The sequence below is a fragment of the Protopterus annectens genome, chromosome 14.part0 (assembly GCF_019279795.1).
Source record: "Protopterus annectens isolate FY-2018-M chromosome 14.part0, PAN1.0, whole genome shotgun sequence".
NCBI lineage: Eukaryota > Metazoa > Chordata > Ceratodontiformes > Protopteridae > Protopterus > Protopterus annectens.
The window spans coordinates 1,099,951,838-1,099,976,138 of record NC_056748.1 but is presented as its reverse complement, the minus strand read 5'-3'; the positions used below and the strand labels follow the sequence as shown (position 1 = coordinate 1,099,976,138).

The 24,301-nt window shown below is 44.2% G+C and overlaps 1 protein-coding gene across 3 annotated transcripts in view; it reads right to left on the bottom strand.

Annotated features, from left to right (window-relative positions):
• RPS24 (ribosomal protein S24) overlaps positions 1 to 24,301 on the bottom strand; it is a 181,905-nt gene that overhangs the window by 49,664 nt on the left and 107,940 nt on the right. Inside the window, exon 5 of one of the 3 annotated variants that reach the window (XM_044056888.1) lies at positions 13,999 to 14,010. The exons of 1 other annotated variant lie outside the window; for it this stretch is intronic. In XM_044056888.1, coding sequence (XP_043912823.1) covers positions 14,005 to 14,010 — 6 coding nt within the window. In that variant the 3' untranslated portion in view covers positions 13,999 to 14,004. The remainder of the gene's footprint in view (positions 1 to 13,998; positions 14,011 to 24,301) is intronic. One more of the 3 variants, XM_044056887.1, reaches the window with a different exon arrangement.

The following is a 24,301-nucleotide window of genomic DNA, read 5'->3' as shown; positions in this document are numbered from 1 at the left end:
GGCTCCGACTCAGCCAAACTTTTCTAGCTCGAAGTCTTCTATTGGCTGGGCTAAGCAGGTATCCCATGGTGCACTGCTCCATATCCCCGGATCTAGTTTGCTGCAATACTCATTCATACCCCATGCATACACAACATCCAGATAAAAAAAATAAGCTAAAGTAAAGGAAACTCTGTAGATAGAAACCTAACCTCCAGATCCTCCAGGAAGGGGGAAGGTGGGAGGGTAAGTAGGAATGTGAGGCGAGATGGACTACATACATCGAACATTATGGTGAGTACATAACGTCTTGATGTTATGTAGTCCTATCTCGCCTACATTCTTACCCGTGGGACAGCGTCCCTAGCACCTACATCCTGGATGGCTCATAGGAAAATACTCCTGAGTACTGTGGAACCAAAGGACGACCTGCCCCTAGAAACCACGTCCAATTTGTAATGAGAAACAAATGTGTGAGGAGAAGCCCAAGTAGCTGCAGCACATATATCATCCACTGACAATCTGGCTTGATAGGCTGTAGATGTAGAAACAGCCCAAGTACAGTGAGCCTTGACCGGAAATGGCAGATCTTTTCCTCCTGTGTGGTAGGCGAAAGAGATGCAGCTAGATATCCATTTGGAAATGGTGAGCTTAGAGACCGGGGACCCAATTTTGTTTTCCGAAAAGGAGACAAATAGTTGCTCAGACTTCCGGATATCTTTTGTTTGGTGCAGATATAAACGTAAAGTACAGTTTTGTACCTACCATAAATGTAGATGTTCGAGTGTATTCACTGTTGCAGTCATTACACTTGGGTTATCCTGCTGGCAGGCGACCCGCAGTCAGCCAGAGTTCCAAAGTCTTGGTCCAGCGTCTGTTGCTTCTTCCCGGACGTCAGGGAGCCAGGGTTATACAAGATGCAACCGGCGCCATTTTCTTCAGTTTTTCTTGCCCCAGATGTCAGGTGCCCCCAAAAAGATAGGCAATACATATTGCTAACCAAAACATACAGTGAATAAAAAACAATACCCTTATCTACAAGCATATACACATAGGTTGTATATAAGTTGTATAGGATAGAAAGGCATAGATAAGTCCCAGCAAAGTAAGTGGGGATGGAGGGTGGGTAACCTGGACTGCAACAGTGAATACACTCTAACATCTACATTTATGGTAGGTACAGAACTGTACTATGTTCATTGTGTTTCAATGTTGCAGTCATTACACTTGGGTTGAATGCCAAAGCTAAGTTTGGGTGGCTGGGTCTATAAAGGATTTGGAGTGGCTATGAGGCCCTGCAGCACTGCAGTGGCAAAGGCTGCTCTGGATTTAGAGTAAAGAGGCAAGTGGTAATGCTTGGTAAAGATGTGCACTGAACTCCAAGTTGCAGCTTCCAAAATATCCTTGGTTGGTACTCCTCTAAGAAAGGCTGCTGAGGTGGCTGTTGCCCTGGTAGAATGTGGCCTAATGTTGTTAGGCACCGTTTTTCCATGTTGTGTGTAGCAGAAACGGATACAGTGTCCTATCCACTTTGAAATAGTTTGCTTTGACATAGGCTTTCCCTGTGATCCTGCAGCATATGCTGCAAACAGTTGCTCAGTTTTCCTGAAATCTTTTGTTTTGTCGAAGTAGAAACGTAACTGCCTGTGAATGTCCAATGAACGCAGAAGTCTCTCCCCTTTATTCTGGGGATTTGGATAAAATGTTGGCAAGTGAGTAGTTAGTTTAAGAGCCACACTGGATACCTCCTTTGGCATAAATGTAGGGTTTGTTCTTAAGGAAACCCTGTCTTGATGAAAAATGATGACCGGTTCCACTGCCATTAATGCCTGTAGCTCTGAGACTCTTCATGCTGAAGTTATTGCTAGTAGCAGAGCAGTTTTCCATGACATTAATTCTGCTGAATTGGCTGGCTCAAAAGGAGGTAAAGTTAGTTTTTCCAAGACAAAGTTGAGGTCCCAGGTTGGCGCTCTCCGGGGCGGTCTTATGTTTTTAGCCCCTCTGAGGTACTGTCTTAATAATGGATGTGAGAAAATTGGAGGTTCCGTGTTATAATGAGCTGAAATGGCAGAGGCGTGGATCTTAATTTATGAAAAGGATAGGCCTTTGTCCAGCATCTTAGTTAAGTATTGTAATACCTGAGAAATATTTGGAACAAGAGGGTCAAAGCCTTGAGCCTGGTTCCAGGCGCAGAATCTCTTCCACTTTTCTGAGTAGTTTTTCCTGGTGCTGGGCCTCCTAGCCTCCAGAATGACATCCATAACAGCTTTTGAGAGAGGGGTTGGCCACTTGGCTAGGATATCTGCCATGCAGCCAGATTTAAGGTTTTGAGCTGACTGTGCAGGATCTGATTGTTTTGTTGAGTCAGAAGGTGAGGAATTTGAGGTAAAATCCATGCTGGGCCTTGAGCCAAGTTCTTTAAGATTGGGTACCAGTGCTGGCATGGCCAGTCTGGGGCAATCAGGATCATTTTTGGCCTCTCTTGTCTGGCTTTTATGAGTACCTTTGAAAGGAGAGGCAGTGGTGGGAAGGCATAAACTTTTAGGGTTTTCCAGCTGAATGAGAGCGCATCCACTTTCCATGCTTGTGTGTGGCAAGTCCTTGTGCAGAATTTCTGCAGTTGGCAGTTCAGAGGGGAGGCAAAAAGATCTATGTCTGGGCACCCCCATTTGTGTGTTATCATGCTGAATACTTGTGGAATTTACACTTGTGAGGATCCATGATGTTTCTGCTTAAGTCGTCTGCCAGAGTATTTTTCTTTCCTGGCAGGAATTGTGCTTGCAGATTAATTTGATAAGTCAGTGCTGTATTCCACAAAGTCATGGCTTGTCTGCAGGGGGGGTAGGAGAGTGTGCCCCCTTGCTTGTTTATGTACCACATAACTGTGGTATTGTCAGTCTTTAGTAAAAGTTGTCCTGGATGCAGAAGGTCCTTGAAAGCTGCCAGGGCATTTTGTACAGCTAGCATCTCTTTTTGATTGATGTGAAGATGCATTTGGTCTGCAGCCCACTTGCCCTGAATACATTTTCCTTCCATATATGCTCCCCAGGCGTAATCCAATGCATCTGTTGTTAGTGTCTGCCTGGCTGTGGGTAAAGTGAAAGGCTGTCCCTTGTTGTGGTCGCCTGCCAGTTGGATAACCCAAGTGTAATGACTGCAACAGTGAAACACGATGAACATCTGTCTGTGTACATCCAATTGATGAAATTTAAATTCTATCTTGTTTGAAAAATGAGGAAAGAATACAGGCAACTCAATGGATTGATTAAGATTAGACACGGAAGCCACTTTAGGAAGGAAAGAAGGGTTTGGTCTAAGAGAAACCCTGTCCTTATGGAATATTAAGTATGGAGGTTTGATAGAAAGGGCCTGAATTTCTGAAACTCGCCTTGCTGAAGTGATTGCTGTTAAGTAGGCTGTTTTCCAGGTCAAGAATTTCAATTCACAAAAAAACTCCAGCTATACTCTGTCGCATATCGTCTACTCAGAGGCGATCTCTGCTTAACATACAAGGCCATGTCAAACCCAGAGCTGTTGGACATGCTACACTTAAAGAAATCCCAATCCCTCAGAGCTACACGCTCCAGGGATCTAAACCTTGTCATCACAATAAACAAAACATGTTGGAGGGATAGGTTCCTGACCCAGAGACTCCCCAGACTCTGGAATAGATTGCCCATACATGTCAAGCAGAGTGCCTCTTTGGACCTCTTAAAGAGGAACCTTGACGACTGGATGGGAGAAAGGAAATTCACCCCAGGGATCACGTCAGTCGCCCTGCTAGACAGGGGTCCAGGAAAGTAAATAATGTGGGAAGAAATATTCAGGGAATTGTTATGGCTAGGCTTGTATAGGCCCTAGGGCTGATAGCCTAGTACTAACCTATGAACCTATGAAGTAGCTGCAGGCTCGAAAGGTGAAGTAAGGGCTTGTAGAACAAAATTGAGATCCCAGGGCATGATAGGTTCGGAGACTGGGGGACGGAGTAAAAGAGTACCCTTCAGGAACGCCTTGCAGAGTGTATGAGACATGAAACTAGGCTTATTAGCAACATGAAAATTTGAGATAGCTGTCAACTGAACTTTGATGGTAGCCGATACGGAACCCTGATGGAAGAGCATAGACAAAAACTCCAAGACTGAAGCAACTGGGGCTGTGTAAGGATCAATTCCTTGGGTATGCGCCCAAATAGAAAACATCTTCCATTTGCTAGAATAAATCTTCCTAGTAGAAGGCTTATGAGAGGAGGATAAAATGTGAACCACTGCCGGTGAAAAATTATGAAGCCTGACTAATGATGGAAGTGGAGTAGCCAGGCTGTCAACCGGAGGGTCATCAGAGAGGGGTGGAACTGTCCCGACATGTGTGTCAGTAAATCTGGTTGAGGGTCTCCAAGGAGTGTCCACAACGTATGGTTGAAGAAAGGGGAACCAGACTTGAGGCCAGTGTGGAGCAATCAGAATCATTCTGCTTCCCAAGGATGGCGCTTTCTGAATCAGCTTTGACAGCAAGGAAAATTGAGGGCCAATCGTGAACTAGAGTGTCCCTGGGCGACTACCCCTGTGGGGGGGATCAGTGAGAAGTAGCTACTGCATTTTGCATTGAGGAGGCTGGCAAAAAGGTCACAGCAAGGCTGACCCCATCTGCTGAAGATTCGTTCTGCAAATAGATGATTCTGGGACCACTCGTAAGGCATCAGAATAGCTCTGCTTAGCCTGTCCGCAATCACGATAGACTTCCCAGAAATGTGCGTTGCCACCAGAAACCTTTGGGAAGTTACTGCCCACTGCCACACTCGCATGGCCTTTCTGCACAGGGGGTAAGACCTGGTTCCCCCTTGCTTGTTTAGATACCACACTACTGACATGTTGTCCGAGTGTATTGCAATCGTTCCTAGAGGTAGAAAGCTCTGAAGTGCCTGCAACGCAAGTAGCACTGCTCTCATCTCTAGGACATTGATATGCAGATGTAGCTCGTGATCTTGCCACGTGCCTTGGACTGTCCTGCCAAGATAATGGCCCCCGCCCACCCCATCTGGGAGGCGTCCGTGGTCACTGTGGCAACTGGGATGGGTGGAACGAAGGGCCTTCCCCAGTCCAAATTGCGGTTGCAAAGCCACCAACTGAGATCCCGTTTGCATCTGTCAGAGCAAAATGGGGTGAGAAAGAGGAAATTTTTGGAGACCATTGAACAAAGAGGGACCAACATAACTGTTGCTGCCATGGTCCCCAGGAGTTGGGAGAAGCCATCTTGCCTTCGCTTTCCTCAGGGGCATCAGATGTGTATCTGTTGTTGTAAAACTGATCCTCTCCTGTGGTAAAAATGCTCGCATTTGAATGGTGTCTAATTCTGCGCCTATAAAGGTGACACTCTGCGAGGGAAACAAAGCAGATTTTTCCCAATTTAGTGTTATGCTCAACTGTTGACACAGAGTGATGGTAGCGTCCCTGGTTTGGACTAGTTGCTGCCTGGTGGGGGCGGTAAGGAGCCAGTCGTCCAGATACGGAAACACTTGGAATCCCTGACGTCTCAAGTGAGCAGTCACCACCGCCATACACTTGGTAAACACCCTGGGGACTGTGGTGAGACCAAAGGGGCAGGGCTCGAAACTGGAAATGACTGGCTCCCAGCCAGAAGCGTAGGTAACTCCTGGATGCCCTGTCCATTTTGACATGGTAGTAAGCATCCTTGAGGTCGATGGAGCACATCCATATCTCCTCTCCCAACAATGGGAGAATCGATTGTAGTGTGACCATATGGAACTTGGACTTCTGTACATAGTTGTTCAGTTGGCTGAGATCTAATATGGGTGTCAAGTCCCCTGTTCTTTTTGGCACCACAAAGAATCTTGAGCAAGTCCCTAATCCGATTTGGTATGAGGGGACACGCTGGATGGCTTCTTTTCCTAGCAGCTTTGAAACCTCTGAGGCTGCTTGATCCCTTTGACTGGGTGGAACGACTGGGATTTTTCTGATTGCAGGGGGGTCTGATGTAAATGGAATGAGATAACATCCGGAAATTATTCGTAATACCCATCGGTCCTGGGTGATGCTATCCCAGGCTTCCAGATATAACTAAATTCGACCCCCGACTGGCTCCGGATAAGCACAGCCGGGCACTCCCTCAGGAATGAGAGTAGGGAGAGCCACGAAAGGAATCGCGGTCTCCCAAATTGCAGGGGTCCCCTCTGCCTCTAGTGCGGCGTCTCCCTGAATAACCTCCCCCTCCTCTGCCTCTGGAGGGGGACTCGCCCCGTGCGGCAGGAAACAAACCTCTGATTTCTTGAACCACATCTTCCCACCACACTGGGGCTTTGGGTAAGGCCTAGAAGGAAGGGAAAAACGGACCCTTACGGCAGACAGGGTCTTTCCCTCTTGCTCGCACCTGGTGAGGGTGTCTTTTACTTTGGTTCCGAACAAAGAAGAACCATCAAAGGGGGTGTCAGTGAAGGAAGACTTGAAGGCCTCCGCGAAGTGACAAAGGCGCAGCCAGGCTTGCCTTCTAAGGGCGACTCCTGAGCTTGCTGCGCTACTCGCTCCCTCGGCTGCATACGAAATGAGCTGCATGGAGGAGTTGACAATGGAATTGAGGGTAGACACCTGGGCATTAACCGTGTGAGCCACCACCTCAGGGACGTTACCCGCAAGAGTATCTCAACTCCTTGAGGAGATCTCTCTGGAGTCGAGTGAAATGTGACAGATAGTTCAGCGACCATAAGGTAAAGGTTGCTGACGAGAGGGTACCCTTCCCGTACCGGTCCATGGTCCTAGACTCCTTGTTATGAGGATGGACGAAGGAAGAGGTCTCTGCCACTTCCTTCTGAGTGGCCGCCGCCACCACCATGGCATTTACAGGGACTCGTTTGGACAGAAACTCCTTACACTGCGGAGCAGAAAGAAACTTGTTGGGACGCCTGGGTACAGGCTCCACAGAATCAGGGTTTTCCCACACCCTTCGACAGATCAAATCTAGGAGATAAAAGGGTGGGGACACCCAGGAGGTGGAGGGCTGAGCACCAAAGGCCTTAAGGAATACAGACTCCTCCTCGGAAGGGGCTTTGGACGGCCAGTCACCGCTTTGTTTCAGTATCTCCAGGATATCGAAGAAGAAATCATCATCAGAGGATGACTTGGGGGACCCCTCCAATTCCTCGAGGTCAGTATCAGAGGTGAGGGACTCATCCTGGGAGTCTATGTGCTTCCTCTTGCACGTTTTCTTTCTAGGGGGCACCTCAGGCACGAACTCTGAAGGGCCCTCAGAAAGCTGGGGACCACTCGTGGGGGTATCCCTAGGCCTTGGTGCTCTGCTGTCCATGGATAGGTGGTGATCAAAGGCTCTCACCGGAGTGGTGGGGGACAGAGTGACCGACCCGCCTGATGCAGCTGATGATCTGGCCAGCGCAGTCCGCATGACCTCGAAGGTAGCCCCCCCCCCCCCGAGTCCGAGGACCATCCAGCCTCCGAGACCACGATGGAAGTCTGAGTTCCCCAAGCCGAGGCACCGAGAGGGAGACTCGGAACCGAAATGTGTCCCGAAATGTCCCCCTCAGGCGCGACTGAAGAATCCAGAGTCCCGAACCGCAAGGACGGAGCCGATGTCAGTACCGATAGGGCCGGAGGGGCCATCGGAACCGGCCTAGGAAAGTACAGTTTTGTACCTACCATAAATGTAGATGTTCGAGTGTAGACACTGCTGCAGTCCAGGTTACATCATCACACGGCACGGAACACTCCGGCTCCGAAGACAGATGCGCTCGGAGGAGGAATGATCGAAGAAGGGGTCGGGACGGGGTCCGGAGCCGAAAACAATTTTGCCAAAACTGGTGACTGGAGGAGCTTCTGGCCCACCCTATCAGCATCCACATCCGAAAGGGTCCTGGAGGATTTGGAGGACAGGGAGGGAGATCGAGATCTCCTCTTAGGAGAAACTGGTCTGAGACTGGGCGATCGGCTCCGAAGAGGTTCCAATATAATTGGAGCCGACGCCGGTTCCATCAACACGGACACCTCCTGCGGCCCAGAGGACAGTGGAGCAGAGGAGGTCGATGCAATTTTTGTGACTTTCTCCGGAGGCTACGATGAAGCTAACGGAGCCGGAGATCTCTTTTTAGACTTGGATGACTTAAGACTTAGCACTGGGAGAAGAATCCAAGGCCTCTTCGAAAGGGGGTTTCAAGAGTCCCTTTAAGATCAGCTTATTCTCTCTCTCTCTTGGAGCACTTTGGGACTAAACGCATGGCAAAAACTGCAGGACTCCTGCAGATGAATGGCTCCCAGGCAATAAACACAAATAGAATGCCCATCGGTGATGACATTTTGTACCCGCATTTAGTGCACTTTTTGAAACACAAAGGTTTGTGCTCCTTGGAATCTTTGGACATTTTTCACAACAAAACACCAACAACGCAACCCAAGAAACGGTCTGACAAGAACTCTCAACACCACAAAAATGTGGGAACCAGTTATGAACTGTAACAGTACACACACACTAGAGACACACACCGAGACAACTATGTCAAAAACCTCTAACTAAAACGGTTAATGACCACAAAGTAAGGGAACAGAAACCAAACCTCTAACAAACGGTTTAGCGCGAACAGACAGGACAAAAGGACTAGGTCCTCTAACTGAAACGGGCCTAGCCCGAGGGAACAGTTCGTGGGATACCACAGCACAAGCACACTACCAAAAACCTAAACACTAAAAACAATAGCTATGAAAATAGCTTTTTGTTTATGAACAAATTTTTTTTTTCAAAACAAGAAAAAAAGGTACTTGGCCACAGCCAAGAGCGAGACCACGTCCGAGCTACATGAGCGGCAAACGAGATCTGGGGATATGGAGCAGTGCACGAAGGGATACCAGCTTAGCCCAGCCAATAGAAGACTTCGAGCTAGAAAAGTTTGGCCGAGTCGGAGCAGATATTCGGCTCCGAACCCACGGGTAAGAACGTAGGCGAGATAGGACTACATAACATCTTATAAATCTTGGTGGTCCTCACCTGCCTCAACTTCTGTAAATTACATGCTCTGTTCTCAGATAAGAAACCGTTGGTACCGCATCTACTCAAATTCTTGGTTCTATACAACCTCTCAACTATTCTAAACTTTACTGCCCCTACAACTGCATTAGAATAAATGCCACTGCTACACCAAATATAGCACGGTGCAAAACCAAAGCTGTAAGTACACAATGCTGTGTAAAGGGGAAACTCCAGTAGAATATGCTAACATTTTACGATTTAAGGATGGAAATGTGGCAATCCCCCTCTTGTGGGCAGGCAGCTGATGGTACTAATTCAAGTGCCCATTTATTAAACTGTAGCCATCAGGTGTATGACATTAACCAGTATCATTACTGCTTTTAAAGTAAAGGATGGCATAAATAAACATCAACTGCAAGCCCAAACAAAACATGTTCACAGTACTACCACTGAACTGCTACTAAAGGCAGTAGGTTTTTCCACAAACCCCATTAACATACCTGTACACAAATATAAAAGTTTACAGGCCATGGAAGCTCTTGGGACATTATCTGAAAAAAACACATGCAATTTTCACTTTTCCACATGATGAAACTCTAGAATGCGTTTAGTGGACTTGTTCTTCTAAAACTGCAAGGAATTTTTACAGGTCATCACCACCAGTTTATTGATAAAAATCTGGACTTAACTAAACATTGCTGTGTAGTAATAAAAAGGGAATCATGCATAAAGCACTCTGGGAAATATAGGATTAAGTCACAGCAAGCACTAGGAAGAAGTCATTCTCTGAGAACAAACAGTGGCACTAAGAGGTTAAAAACTCACTTGCCTCTGAAGTTGTCAGTGATTGCAGTTCTTCACTAGTACATATAACCCATTACTGAAAAATAAGAACTAAAACTGCAGAGAATTATTAGCCCTTTACAGATAGGCCAACTTAAACATGAGTGACAAAATAAGAACTAGAAGTCATGAAACTGACTTTACTTTCACATCATTTTGCCATTTTCTTGAACTTGCCAAATCACGATCCCACAGCTTACAATTAGTGGGGAATAAACCCATAAGTGACAGGTCATGCCATTAAATGGCAAATTCTCAACTCTAGCCACTCAATGTATTAAAAGAACACTGGCAATCATATGTCCTACTACAATACCCTGAAAGCACCTAAAATACTAACATGCAAATAAATCAATCCTTTCAAGGGAACCTCTAAGTCAAACTACAGAGAGCAGCATCTTCAAAAACAGCTTTTCACTTGCAAAAGTGTGCATTTTCAGGAAGGAAACTAAACGGATCTGTTGGCAGTGGTACTAGTGCACACTGGCCACAGCACAATGCATACCTATATTTTACTGCAATGCGAGTGGGATGCTGTACAACAGCAAGCCGGAACACATTACTATGTCAAAGGTGGCATAAAACAGGCCAATCACAGGTGAGGGCATAAAGTGACTGCTTGGCAGTGGTTGGTCTGTTGATGAAATTTTCTCACAAGTTAGGTGAACTGGCTTGGTATGGGGTGGGACACTACAGTGTGCAATAGCAATTAGGTGAAATAAGCTGATGTGACAACTTCTTGAACGTTCAAGGAAAACATCTAAGGGGTATACAGAAGCTGGCTACCTTTTAGGGGGCTGGCAGCTAGAGAGCCAGTGCATTACAATCGTTACTACTATGCCCTTGATGCTCTTCAATCACAGAAAAACATCTTTGACTACAGGCTATGTACGAAAGCATAGGGCAACTGTGATTCATGCAACGTAATTGCTGACCCTTGTGGAGGAATGTATACCTGTCCAAGAGGAAACATTACTGCAGTCACTATTTTTGATCAGTATCAGTCAGAGGTGTACACAACAGATGTCCTTTTGAAGTAAGGGTGAGGAAGAGAAATGCTACATGTGAGGGCACAGGATAGTTACATGATCACTACTGATGTTGAGACACTGAGCATCTAACAGCAAACAAATACTAAACTGTGACAGTTATCTTGAGTGTGTGTTTGTGTGTTCAAATACCTTATTAGAATTACCCAATTTTTTAACCTGCCTTGGGAACAGATGCACGGTCTCTTAGCTATAGCAAACGTACCTAGCATTAGAAAAAAAAAAGTGTTTTTTTTTTTTATTTCACCAGTCAAGAAACATTTCTGTTGCTGCATGTAGTGGAAGGCCTGGACATAATTTACTGATGAAAGTATTGTACTAGTACAGTGCTAAACTGCAGTGAAATCAATGGGTTGGATTTCATTCTTGTATAGATGTTGTACTTTTCTAACTTATTAGAATTTGCCATTTTTTTTTCTTCTTCTTTAAAATGTAAACTGACTTAGGGGAACCAAAATGTCCACTTGTACACAGTTACCACATCTAATGTTCGAAAGCTTTCATGGTCACAATCTACCAGTATATGCTTGGTTCCCAACTCTGGGTGATTAGACCACTGTGCATTAAGATGTAATGCTTTATCTCATCAGCTAACATCACTGTTGATGCAAATGGTATATATCTACAGTCCACACGCTGCCATGTAAAATAAGAGCAGAGATGCAAGGAGGTCTCCTCAAATTTCATGATTTGTGGATGTGATCTGTCTTCAGGCCTCATATACAGCTAAGAAAACAAACCGTTCAGAGGAATTTGTCACAGTCCAGCATGGCATTTTATTTATGCTATCGGAGCCCTCCCTCCTCAAAAAGTTTGGGGGGGGGGCTAATGTTCAGAATATGATCTCATTATGACAGAGGAACTTCCAAAGAAAATGTTTCAGTGTAAAAATGCCTCAGCTACAATGCCAAGCTTTCATTTAGCTAAGGTAGATTTCAAACTTCAGTGTTAAGCTGCTCTGAAATTCATTTGTGGAGAACAGAACCTCAGGTACATTTTGCAGTTGAGGACCCAGTTACCTTAAATTTATCATACTGAAATGTGAAAATAGGACAGATGCACCTTACTTAGGCACCAGAAGCTTCAGTACACATACTTTGTTACATCCACTTTGCATTACAGAGTTCATACTGTTGCTACTGGGAAAAATGAACTTGGTATACTAATACAATAATGCTCTAGAACACTTCTCTACTTAACTGTCATTACATCAGAAATAAAAATGTCTACTTTGCAGAAAAGTATATATACATTTTTAAATTAAAATGGCAATGCATAGTGTCAGCTTCAGCACAGCACTGCAATGAAACATCCAAGGGTAAAAAAAGGTGTCTTAGGTGTTTTCTGAAGTTGACATCCTTGTTGTCACTCCCTAACAGTTTAATATGTGAATCTCAAAGGGGAGCCACAATGTGGCTTTGAACAGGTAGGCAAGGCATTAGTCTCACCCAAAAAAAAAAAAGTACATTTTACAGTTTTTCCCCAAGCTGAAAATTTAAACTGCAGCAATGGTAATGTTACTACAAAATGAGAACCAACATGCACACTTGCCATCTGTCATTTTTGTATGGTGTAGCAACACCTACACACATTCCTCTTTAAGTGTTAGAACACCTAAAGTATTAAAAATTCAAAGTTTTTTAACATTTGAAGTTCAGGTGAAATTAAGGTCAAAATGGCTTCTGCAGATTGAATGGGAATATCACAAAGTCAGCTGAAAACAAATGTATAACTTCCAATTGTCTTCAGAGAAAAAAAGCTACCAAAAATATACATAATGCTGGTGCAATCTCAGACAGTGTTTTTGGTGTTCCTTTGTATAACACCATAAAATATAAAAATACACTGCTTTCATTAAAACTCTAGCTCAGTCTTTGTTGGCAGGAGATCAGTTTAGGTTGCTTACATAATTCTGCAAGTAACACTCCCTGCAAACTTCACAAAAAAATACACAGATATTTTACATGCAAACAGCAACAACTAAGAAGAGTCCTTTGAGCAATGTGTAGTTACAGGATGCACACTGAGCATGGATTGAACCAAAGCAAATAAGCAGGGTAGGTATACAGAAAGCACATACCCATCAAAAGTAGGGAAAATATAAACTGAACCATAGCTTACGGCTTTTAAAAATGGTCTTATGTACAGACTCCAAGGCACAACTCAAGATCCTGAATTTTTTTAAATGTGCCTCAAAATGCCCAGTCCAGGAATCTCTAACAGATTTTTTGTACCAAAACCAATACTTTGTCAGTTTATTAGAGACAGTTCCAAAAGTGGAACAAGGTGCATTTAGACTGATTACAGCTTATCTATCCAGACACTATCTCACCTATTTATTTATAAACACCATGGATTTTCAATATCCTTCTGATTTACCAACTAAAGAGGAAAAGGACCTCTCTCTTTCATAAGTGCACCCCCCCTCAACAGTGAAGTGTCAATACTAAAATAAAACCAAGTGGTTTGTTTGTGTCTTTCGGCTTTTCCCAGTTAGGGGTCGCCACAGCGGAACTCCGGTCCACTAATGATTGGCAGTAGATTTTTTACGTGCTGGCTTGCCGGGCCTAATGCACAGCCTTCAATGAAGAATGCCCATTCACGCATGTCGCCACACAGAAGACACTAACTGAGAATTGAACGGGCAACGTCTAACTGTGAGGCGACAACGCTACCGCAGCACCACCACCGCAGTCAACAAAATAAAATGAAACCAAGTGGTACAATCTGCAAATTGAAAACAATGTATTTGATACTTCATGCAAGTGGTCCTTGGAGTACAAGGTACACCAGGGATGTACAGAATGCTTGCTTGCTCTATTAACTTGATTAAAGACAAATTTATGAAATTCCTAATTTACATACTAAAAATGCAATTAACCACTAAAGCTCTGATATCCATAGTAAAACTTTCCACAACTTGTTGAAAAATAAACATGAAAAATCACTTCCACCATGCATTAATTTTGAGACTGCTGAAGACCTCTTTTCCTGCAGAAGAGACTGGCAGTGAACAAACTACTGTCATGCAACATGCTATGTGCAACATTTCTTTTAAAAAGGCCATTCACAACATTGGTTTAGTGGTGAGCAACCTCCTGTGGTGAGCACATCCATGCTTACTCATGAAAATACTGGCACACACCTCACCTCATTTCTGAAGAGCACATTCCAGGAAGACAGAAGGTAAAAACAAAACGAAAATAGAAAAGGAAAGAACAATAAATAAAGGTTGCATATACAATCAAATTACGGACCATAAATACACACTACCACAGCTTTTTTCCCCTTCTTATTCAAATCTACACTTTAAATTATACCCATCACCCCCACACAAACTTTAGCAGGTCCCCAGCTTTCCTACCCATGTAACTCCAGATCCTCCAGTTGCTCTTTTCAGAGTTCCTCATAAGTCATCCTTCACCAGGTGGGCCTCCCAAACCCTCAGGAAGTCAAACTGTCTTAAGACCCAAACCAGAGATCTTATGGGGAGCTGCATATATGCAAACAGTATCATTCATGTGGCAGCAGGTTGTACTCCCAATCTAGGGGAGTGACTACTACAATGACATCAGGCTGCTCCTGCTCCTCCAACCCAAACACAATTTTTTCTTTCCACCTCCTTGAGATGGCGTAACATTCTCAATCTCCACCAACGGTCACCCAAGCATCAGACTTCTCACTAAACCTCACCCCTGGGATAGGAGAGTTGCCTGCTACTCATTTAACTTCAAACCCCCTCAGGCATACCATGCCAGTGAGCCTGGGTTTGTTCCCTAACTTGGGTCAACAGCAATGCAGGACCCACATCCTCCGCATCATCTCACTGCTGTACTCAAGTAGTTTCAGAAGAGTCAAAAGCAAAACAGCCTGCTAAAGTCTGTAAAAGAAAAACCGTTAGGATTCATTATGGCAACCTCTTCAATCAAGTAAACCATTTTACAAGGAAAAAGTATGCTGTGCTTCAATTACGGTCACCATTTACATGGAAAAAGGTATGCTAGGCATCAATCAAAACCTCCATTTTACAAAGAAAAATACATCACGCACCACTGGAAAAAAAAAAAAAGTTCTCCTTCAGGTGTAAAGAATGACATCGTGCTCCTCCCTATCACAAACTGCAACCACATACTGTTTCTCACAGTACAGGTCACTCCCACTGTCATTTAATAGCAACACAATTTCAACCCCCCCCACCATGTAATCCTGCGAGCATACTTCACAACTAAACTTCTCTCTGCTTCTTCCAGGACAACATACCATCTCAGAGTTAAGTTACCCAAGACAGGCTGATCACACCATCTAGCTGTACTACCATCACATGGGTAGGTGATGCTGCACAATAAAGATAGGAAAAAAAAAAAAACAAATAAATAAAAATACAAAGTCTAACAGGAAAGAAAGCAAAGCTGGGTCATCGCCTTATTATTTCTGTAAAGGCTACAGGGTTGCCATTGCTGAAGTCATCATTTGTAGGATTTCACTTGCAGCACAGACTCCCACCAAACACTTTCAGAGCTCATTCCCTGCTCCTGATGCCAACAATACATCTCCCATTCCCAGACACCTCATCCTCCCTGTGTAAAACAGCAAATATTTTGTCCATTATCTTCAGTTCTTTCCTGTCCACCAGTAATGCACTCAGACCAAGGTCAGGACAGCTACCTGCTAGTCATTTCATTTTATTCCACGCTCCCTCTGGCCAATCCTGTCAGTGGGCCTGGGTTTGCTACCAAACTTGGGTCAGCAGTCAAAGACTGATATCCTGGGGGGTTGAAGATTAATTGCCCATGTCAATTTCTGTGGCATAAAATTCAAGTCCAAGGCTGGCACTTGTTTGTGGAAGGGGCTGGTGGTACACGGCCCTTTTCAGAAAAAATACTTTACTGCCTGTCTGGGGATGAGAGGAAGACTTGCAGCTATAACCAAGAGGTGGACTACAATGGAAATCTATACGAGCATGAAACAAATGTCAAATATTGCACGATTCTTTGATATTTCTGCTTCAGTAGGTACCCAGTCTCTCCTTTGTCACCATAGAGAGATCTTTTCCCCTTTTTGCAGAACATGATTTCCTAGTATTTGCTATCTTGGCCTCCCTCACTATAATTTTCAACATCCTAAAAACTAGTGCTGAAGTCCAGGCTTAGTCTGATGGTCTTGAAACCCCAGACACTAGTGTGTCCCTTCTCTGGGTCACTAGGTCAACATATCAAGGTAAAGTTACAGTATCTTCCCTAGCCATAAAACTGAACTGGTGGAACAAACTTTGCCTAGCCAGAGAGGATGACTAGGATTGCCCTGACTGCTGCTTTAGTAACTTCTATACCACTTTTAGGAACAGGGTCAGTGCGAGAAGGCAACAAACTTGCCTCTAGAGCAAATAAAGAAGTGTCCGCACCCCACCTTTTGCTACAGAGCTCCACACTTTAGTTTCTTGGTTTGAAAGCTTATGGATGAAATACAACTCCTATGGCTCTGGCATTCTCTACCTCTGGCCCAGTGACAAAACGACATTACAGTTGTACAAATAAACTTACCATACAGCAGACGTTCAAATAAGTGCTGCAGCAGCCTTAGTTAAATGGGTTATAACCTGCTAAAGATATAAACATCTTTCCAGCTTCCAAAGCTTCAGGGCCATTTTTGCACTATCATTTACTCAACTCAGTGCCGCGTGAGACACATTTGGGAGCAAAGGCTTTCATGGAGAGAGAGAGAGAGAGAGAGAGAGAGAGAGAGAGAGAGATAGGGGATGGAGTTAGAGAAAAGCTAGTGCAGCAGTGATTAAACTTACAATATCAATAGATGCATTACTTAACCCAACTAACTGTACTAGGGTTAGTCCTACTGGCCACTGGTGCAGCAACTACACGGGCAGATTACCCTAGCTTACTGTATTTGGGAGGTGGAAGGGTCCAGGAGCCCCTGGCAAATTAACCTAGCAAAACCTGATCTAGGCCAAGAGAAGGAGTCAAGTTTGTAATCCCTTGTAAATGTATGTACAGTGGATCAACTTGCTGCTTCTAGAATACTTTTATGGCTTTCTGGAAAGGGATAGATTCTAGATAAAGGCACTGTTTGGGCCTTGACCCTGCCTGGAATACTTTTGTTGTAGCAAATACAACAAAAAGCATTAGTGTGAGACAACCATTTGGAAAGTGTTAACACAGGTTTATCCCTTCTTACCTTCAGAGGAAAAGGCGGCAAATACAAAACATTTAGTTTTGTCTGTAGACATCCAATACAGGAATATTTTTTATCCTGAAGTTTCAGGTTCAGGAGAAAAAGGGAGATGGATAGTTTGGCTTAAAGTCAACTCTGATACCACTTTAGGCATAAAAGTATATAGTTCAAGGAAACCCTGTCTATGGAAAATGAGATGGGGCCGACTCATCTTAAGAGCTTGCAACTCAAATACTTTGGTTTGACCTCTGCAGTAAAACTGCTTTCCATGTTAAGAACCTCAAGTCAGCCAGATTAGCTAGTTCAAATGGGGCAAGTGTTAGCTTCTCTAACAATTAAAATTAGATGCCAATCAATTTTTTTTTTGGAGACCTCTTAAGCAAAACCCCTTTCAGAAAAATTTGACAAGACTGCACTGAAAGGGAGGATCCACTGGCACGCATACTGAAAGACAAATTATCCTTGGAGGAGTAAGAAAAGGATTAATCCACACGATGACGCTCACAAATATGGTGAAAGTGGAGAACTAACCTGAATGGGTGCTGGTTTATGTCAGTACCAACTAGAAAACCTTTACCGTTTGCTAATGCAAGATTTTCTAGTAGAAGGCTTTGCCTCTATTAGTACCTGCTACACATCCTCAGTAATTCTGTTTGGGCACCTGTTTAGGACACTCATACAGACAGTCCTCTGACACTGACTGAAGTTTGGGTGCATCAAACAATCCTGTTATTTTATAAGTAGATCCAGTCTGTGAGGAAGCTTGTGGTAAATTGCCGCGGGCCATTTCCAAAATGGAAGAACCATGGCTGCCTGGGCCAGAAGGGAGCTACCAAAATGATCTTGGGAGATTTTTTCTGAATCTTCAGAAATACCCTGGATATTAGTGTAAAGGGTGGAAAACCATATAGGAAACATTCCTATCCAAGGGAAAGAAAAGGCATCTGCCTTCCAGCCCTTCTTGCATGAAGTCCTACAGCAGAAGCTTGCCAACTGATTGTGAATGAAAAGACCCACTTGAGGAACTCCCCAAAGATGCATCAAAACTTGGAAGACCACCAAATCTAGTTTCTTTAATGAGCATCTCTCCTGGTCCTGTTCAGCCCGTCTGCCATATAGTTTTGCTCTGACAGAACGTAGGATGCCTGTAAGGCGAGATTGTGCTGTCAAGTTACACCACACTGACATAGCTAGTCTGCTGGTTTTGCCCTGGTTCCCCTTGCTTGATGAGGTACCACATGACTGGTACTGTTAACCACTTGATGCCCCAGGGACCAAAGATGGTTCAGAGAGTTTACTGCCTTAATCAAGGCAAGCATCTCCTTCATATATTTGTGCTTTCATCTGTTCTGGGAGTCCCCCCTCTCCCACACTTCTATCCCTGCTGAAACTGCTCCCAGAGCAAAGTTAGGAGTCTGTGGTAACAGACTGCTTTGCAGCAGGGAGGAAGGGGAGACCTGGATTTAAGGACATCTGTCGTCAACAAAGAATGATCTCTCTTCTGACAAACCCAAACACTGGGACTTAAAAGATAAAGGGCGTTGGTGCTGGGACCAGAGAGATTTCAGATACCACTGTACATCTCTCATTTGGATGTTGGTGCTGGGACCAAAGAGATTTCAGATACCACTTTACATCTCTCAATTGGAGTCTTGCCAGGAGCATCATGAAAATCAGTTGCCATGAAACTGAAAATCCTGAGGTATCCCTCTCAGTTACCAAATTCCCACCAAAAACCTTAGAAATAAATATACATTTTTCCCCAGTAGAAGAAAAGCTCTTTCAACCAAAGTGTTGAGTTGACATCTCAGAACTAAATCCTACGCGAAATCAAGAGACTTTTGAATGCTCTCTTGGAATCCCAGCTCATTTTAAATATCTCACCTAGGAGAAAGATTCCAGACATTCTGAAAAAAGACTTGCAAAGATAAGCAAGTCATCTAAATATGGAAAAATGTGGATACTCTGTAGTCTACAATGAGCTGTAACTGGTGCTGGACACTGTCAAACCCCTTTGGTTCAGTGGACAGTGCAAAGAAAGCAGAGAACTGAATGTGACCCAGACACAACCTTAAACGTCTGAAGTCTGGATGAACAGGGGATGCGACAAGCATCTTAAGTCAGTGTTACCAGGAAACTTGAAAAAGAAGAGGAGATAAAATAGGTTGCAGGGTAACATCATCTTGAATTTGAACACTATCGCAAACAGGTTTAGAAAAGAATTTCCTCCCACTGCCATCTAACTCTGATTAATTTTCAGAATCCAGCTGTCTGATACCATCTATTACCAAAGAGAAAAATGGAGATTCAGACTTTCTAGAAAGAAAAAAAAAAGGTGGTCAGAGAGGGAGTGGAAAGACAAGACCTCTTAAAAAGCCACCAATTTTTTAGACTGTCCTTTGTTTTGGGAGATTGCAGAATGCTTTTTTGGAAACCCCTTGCTATTTCTTCTTAAATGTCCGTTTACCCGCATTTTGTAAAGATTTAACTACTTGCAAAAAACTGGAGAAGGAATTAGACAACTCCATTAGAAAATTTAGAAGTAAAAAAGGGCTGAAAAATCAGATTCCCTACATTTACTTTCCCTTCTCAATCACATTTTATGATCACCTCCACACAAATGTGTACATGGTGTAGTGACTGTGCAACAAAAGAAACTTTAAGGCAGCTTTTCCTCATAAGAAACATTAAAACTGAATTGCAGTCATCACCTATGGGTTTATCCCTGCTGTGGTAGCCCTCGGCCAGCCGGATTACCAGAGTCAATGTTTTTCTGCGTCGGCTGCGGTCGCTTGCTGACTGATGTCAGGTAGTCAGTGCTATAAAGGAAGGCAGCCGATACCATTACATCAATTTTTCTTGCCCTAACCAGTCAGAGGATCAAGTAAATATGGTAAAGTGGTCCTGGTGGCTAAAAGCCACCGTTAGAAACTTCTGTCTCCCTAAAGAAAGATACAAGAGGGAAAGAGGGTGGGAAACCAGGACTGCAACAGTTAATACACTCGAACATCTACATTTATGATAAGTGTACACAACTGTATTATGTTCTTAGTATTTCACTGTTGCAGTCATCACCCGTGGGAGGATTACCAAAGCTGAGGAGAGGGATGGTAGGATTAGTAAGACCTAGGAATGGGTCAGCATGCCCTGCAAAACTGCAGAGGCAAACCCTGCCCTAGCCTTAGAAAATAGAGGTAGGTTGCAATGCTTGGTAAAGGAATGGCAGAAGTCCAGGTGGCAGCTTCCAAGATGTCCCTGGTGGGAACTCCTCTGAGGAGTGCTGTGGAAGTGGAGACTGCCCTAGTGGAATAGATTCGAATAGACTTGGGGGGGGGGGGGTTCCTCATGCAATCTGTAGCATAAATGGATACAGTGTGAATCCATTTGGAAAAGGTTTGTTTGGAAATGGGCTTCCCCTCTGCCCCTGGGGCAAAACTGACAAGTAGTTGGTCTGTTTTCCTGAAGGGTTTAGTACGGTCCAGACAGTATCTGAGCAGTCTGTGCACGTCTATTGAGTGCAGAATTCTTTCCCCCTTGTTTTGAGGGTAATCATTTGCATCATTTCCCTCCCTCTGCTAACCACCATTTCCAGTTACCAAACAGCACTTACCTACACTGCTATTCATTCCTTACAAAGGAACATCCCCAATACTCCAAATCCCATACCATATTTACAACTAACCCCATACAACTATCACACCACCATAATCCACCACCTCAGACACAAGCTATACCCATCAAATAGCCAATCCCACACCACTCTTAATTACACAAAAACTCATCAACAAACTAGTCAAACTTTATGTACACCTGAAAACAGCACTAGTATGCTGCGGTGACATACACCCCAACCCAGGCCCACTCAGTCCAGATAGACCAATCCTAGACCTAAAATACAACCCTACTCCAAAGGCCCACAAACTCGCTCATAAATCTAAATATTAGAAGCATCTTAAATAAGGTCCATGACCTCCATGCCTTAATCTCCTTCTCCCATCCAAACATTGTCATTCTGACAGAGACCTGGCTTAAGCCCCTAATTCAAAATAATGAAATCACAGCACCAAGCTACAATGCAATCAGAAATGACAGAGTAGGAAAAAGGGGTGGAGGAGTAGCAATACTATACATAAAACTCACCTTCTCTTAGAAAAACTAGACATAACACCAGACTTGGATAACACTGAACTCACTCACTAAACTGAAACTTAGCCCACATAAACACATCAACATTATAGGATGCTACATCACCCCAGGGAACAATATTACCACCACAAAAAAACTACTAGAATGGATAACCAACACCCTTCCCCAAGAAAACATCCTATTAGGCTACCTTAATACTGACTGGGTCAACTGCTCCAGTCTAAACCCCATCTCCCATATCAATCTACATGGACTAACCCAACTAACAACCCCCCCCCCCCACACCAGAACAGACAAAAGAACCAAACATCAATCTATACTAGAATCTCATCCTTCCCACATATCTCACACTGGCTGCCTGCCAGATGCCCTCAGCGACCACCTACCTACATTTCTAATAAGCAAAACTCCCCAACTGATCCAAGAAACTTGTCAGGGAATGTAGTAATAGAAAAAAACTTCGGCCAACTCAACTTCAATAATGACCTAAAACTATGTAACTGGACCCCCCCCTAAAAACTATGGACCTTGATGAAGCAGTACTATACTTCAATGCTACCTTCATTAACATACTTAACCACCATGCCCCTCCTAGAACTACAAGAATCAGAACTAAACATGCACCTTGGCTAACTTTAAATGCTAAAACATTAGTCAGAGATAGGAACAAGGCATGGACAAAGTATCATAAAAGCAAATCCCAAATAGACAAACATACCGTCTGTTACGTAACAGTCAGACAACTTATTAAAATAGACAAAATCTCCTAATACCAAAATATGCAGAATAAATATATTAACAACCCAAAAAAGTTCTGGGCTGCTGTCAACATTGGACTACAACCAGGGAAAACAACCACCCCACCCCCAAAATAGTGAACAACCATGACAACGTCCCCACTCAGCTCAACAAATTCTTCACAGAAACTATCCAAAACCTAGCCAACAACCAACTACGCCCCAACAACCCATCCCCAACTAAAACACCCTCTTCACCCAAAACAAATCTCAGTTACCCCATCTTCATCATCAACTCAGTGCCAACCAAAATCATACAAAAATTACTCCCAAAACTTAGGCCAGCCTCTACAGCCGCCGATAATCTACCTTCCAAATATCTGCAACTAGCAGCTGAAGCAATAGCCTACCCTGTCTCCATATTAAAAACGGATCTATCTCAGAGTGCAAAGTACCTCATATTTGGAAAATATCACATATTACACCACTGCACAAAGGGGGTACCTCTGTAGAACTTAGTAACTATCTACCCATAGCTAAACTAACCCCCAATCAAAACTTCTAGAGAAGGCTGTCCACATGCAATTGAAGTGCCTCTTAGAAAACAAATTACTATCCACTCGGCAACATGGTTTCAGACCCTTCCATAGCACCACCACTGCACTTACATCATTGACTAATAGTCAATAACAGAAACAATGGATGGACTTACAGTATCTGCAACTCTTAGACTTATCTAAAGCCTTTGACATGGTCAACCACGAAAAACTGCTTCATACACTAACCACCCTAAATCTAAGCTTCTCTACTATTTCTTGGGTTCATAGGTGTGTACTAGGCGAATGGCCCTGGAGCCTTTACAAACCTAGCCCAAAAAAAAAAAAAAAAAAAAAATTGCCCAGGCACTGTGCCACCCGATATCTCACAGTGCCCATATGCAGTAGGGCAAAGTACAGTTGTGTACACTTACCATAAATGTAGATGTTAGAGTGTCTTCACTGTTGCAGTCACCACACATGGGCCATCCTGCCAGTGGCAGCCCTCAGTCGGCCCGAACACCAGAGGCCCAGCTGCCACTCCAAGACTGACGCCAGGTCATCAGTGGCACAAAATCAGGCAGCCGTAGCCATTACATCAGTTTTTATTGGCCCAACTGTCAGCAGCCCCCAAAATAGGAAGCTAGGTTATGGTGGAAGACCATCAGTAGAAAGCAAATACCAAAAATTACCTGTAAGGAGTGAGGAACAGAGAGAGAGAGAGACAGACAAGGGGGATGGAGGGTGGGAAACCAGGACTGCAACAGTGAATACACTCGAACATCTACATTTATGGTAAGTGCACACAACTGTACTATGTTCGTGTTTCACTGTTCCAGTCATCACACTTCGGTTGACTCCCAAAGCTGAAGAAAAGAGTGGAGGCAGTCAGACACTGGGGGCTGGCCAGGACGCCCTGCAAGACTGCGGTTGCAAAGCTTGCCCTGGATTTGGAGAAGATGGGCAGGTGGTAATGTTTGGTGAAGGTATGAACAGAAGTCCATCTTGCAGTCTCCAGGATGTCCCTGGTAGGGACCCCCTGCAGAGGTGGAGGGTGCCCTGGTGGAATGCATCCTGACCACCTTGGGGGGGGCGTTTTCCCATGGTGTTTGTAGCAGAAATGGATGCAGTGTGCTATCCATTTGGAGATTGTTTGGATATGGCCTTGCCCTCTGCCCCGCTGCAAAGCTGACTAGCAATTGGCCAGTTTTCCTAACAGATTTGGTTCTATTCAGGTAGAATTCTGAGCAGTCTATGCACATCTAGAGAATGCAGAATCCTTTCCCCCTTGTTTTGTGGGTTAGGGAAAAATGTGGGCAAATGAATCGATTGATTGAGAGCCACACTGGACAACACTTTAGGCATGGAAGTTGGGTTAATCCTGAGGGAGACCCTGTCAGCATGGAAAATGATGAAGGGCTCTACAGCCATGAGTGCTTGTAGCTCTGAAACTCTTCAATCTGAAGTGATGGCCAGAAGCAAGGCTATTTTCCAAGAGAGGAATTTTAACTCTGCTGAAGCTGCAGGCTCAAAGGGGGGGGGGGTAGTGTGAGCTTTTCCAACACAAAGTTAAGGTCCCAAGCTGAGGTAATAGCTCTTCTGGGTGGCCTTAAATTGTTAGCTCATCTTAGGAACCGTTTGATGACAGGGTGCAAGAAGAGAGGTGGCTCTGTGCTGTAATGAGCAGAGATGGCAGAGGCATAAATTTTAATAGAAGAGAAGGATAGGCCCCTGTTTAGTAGGGTCTGCTAGGTAATCCAGGATGAGAGGTAGTGAGAGCTGTGCGGTTTCAGCTCCTTTAGCCTGGATCCATGTGCAAAATCTTTTCCACTTGTCAGCATAG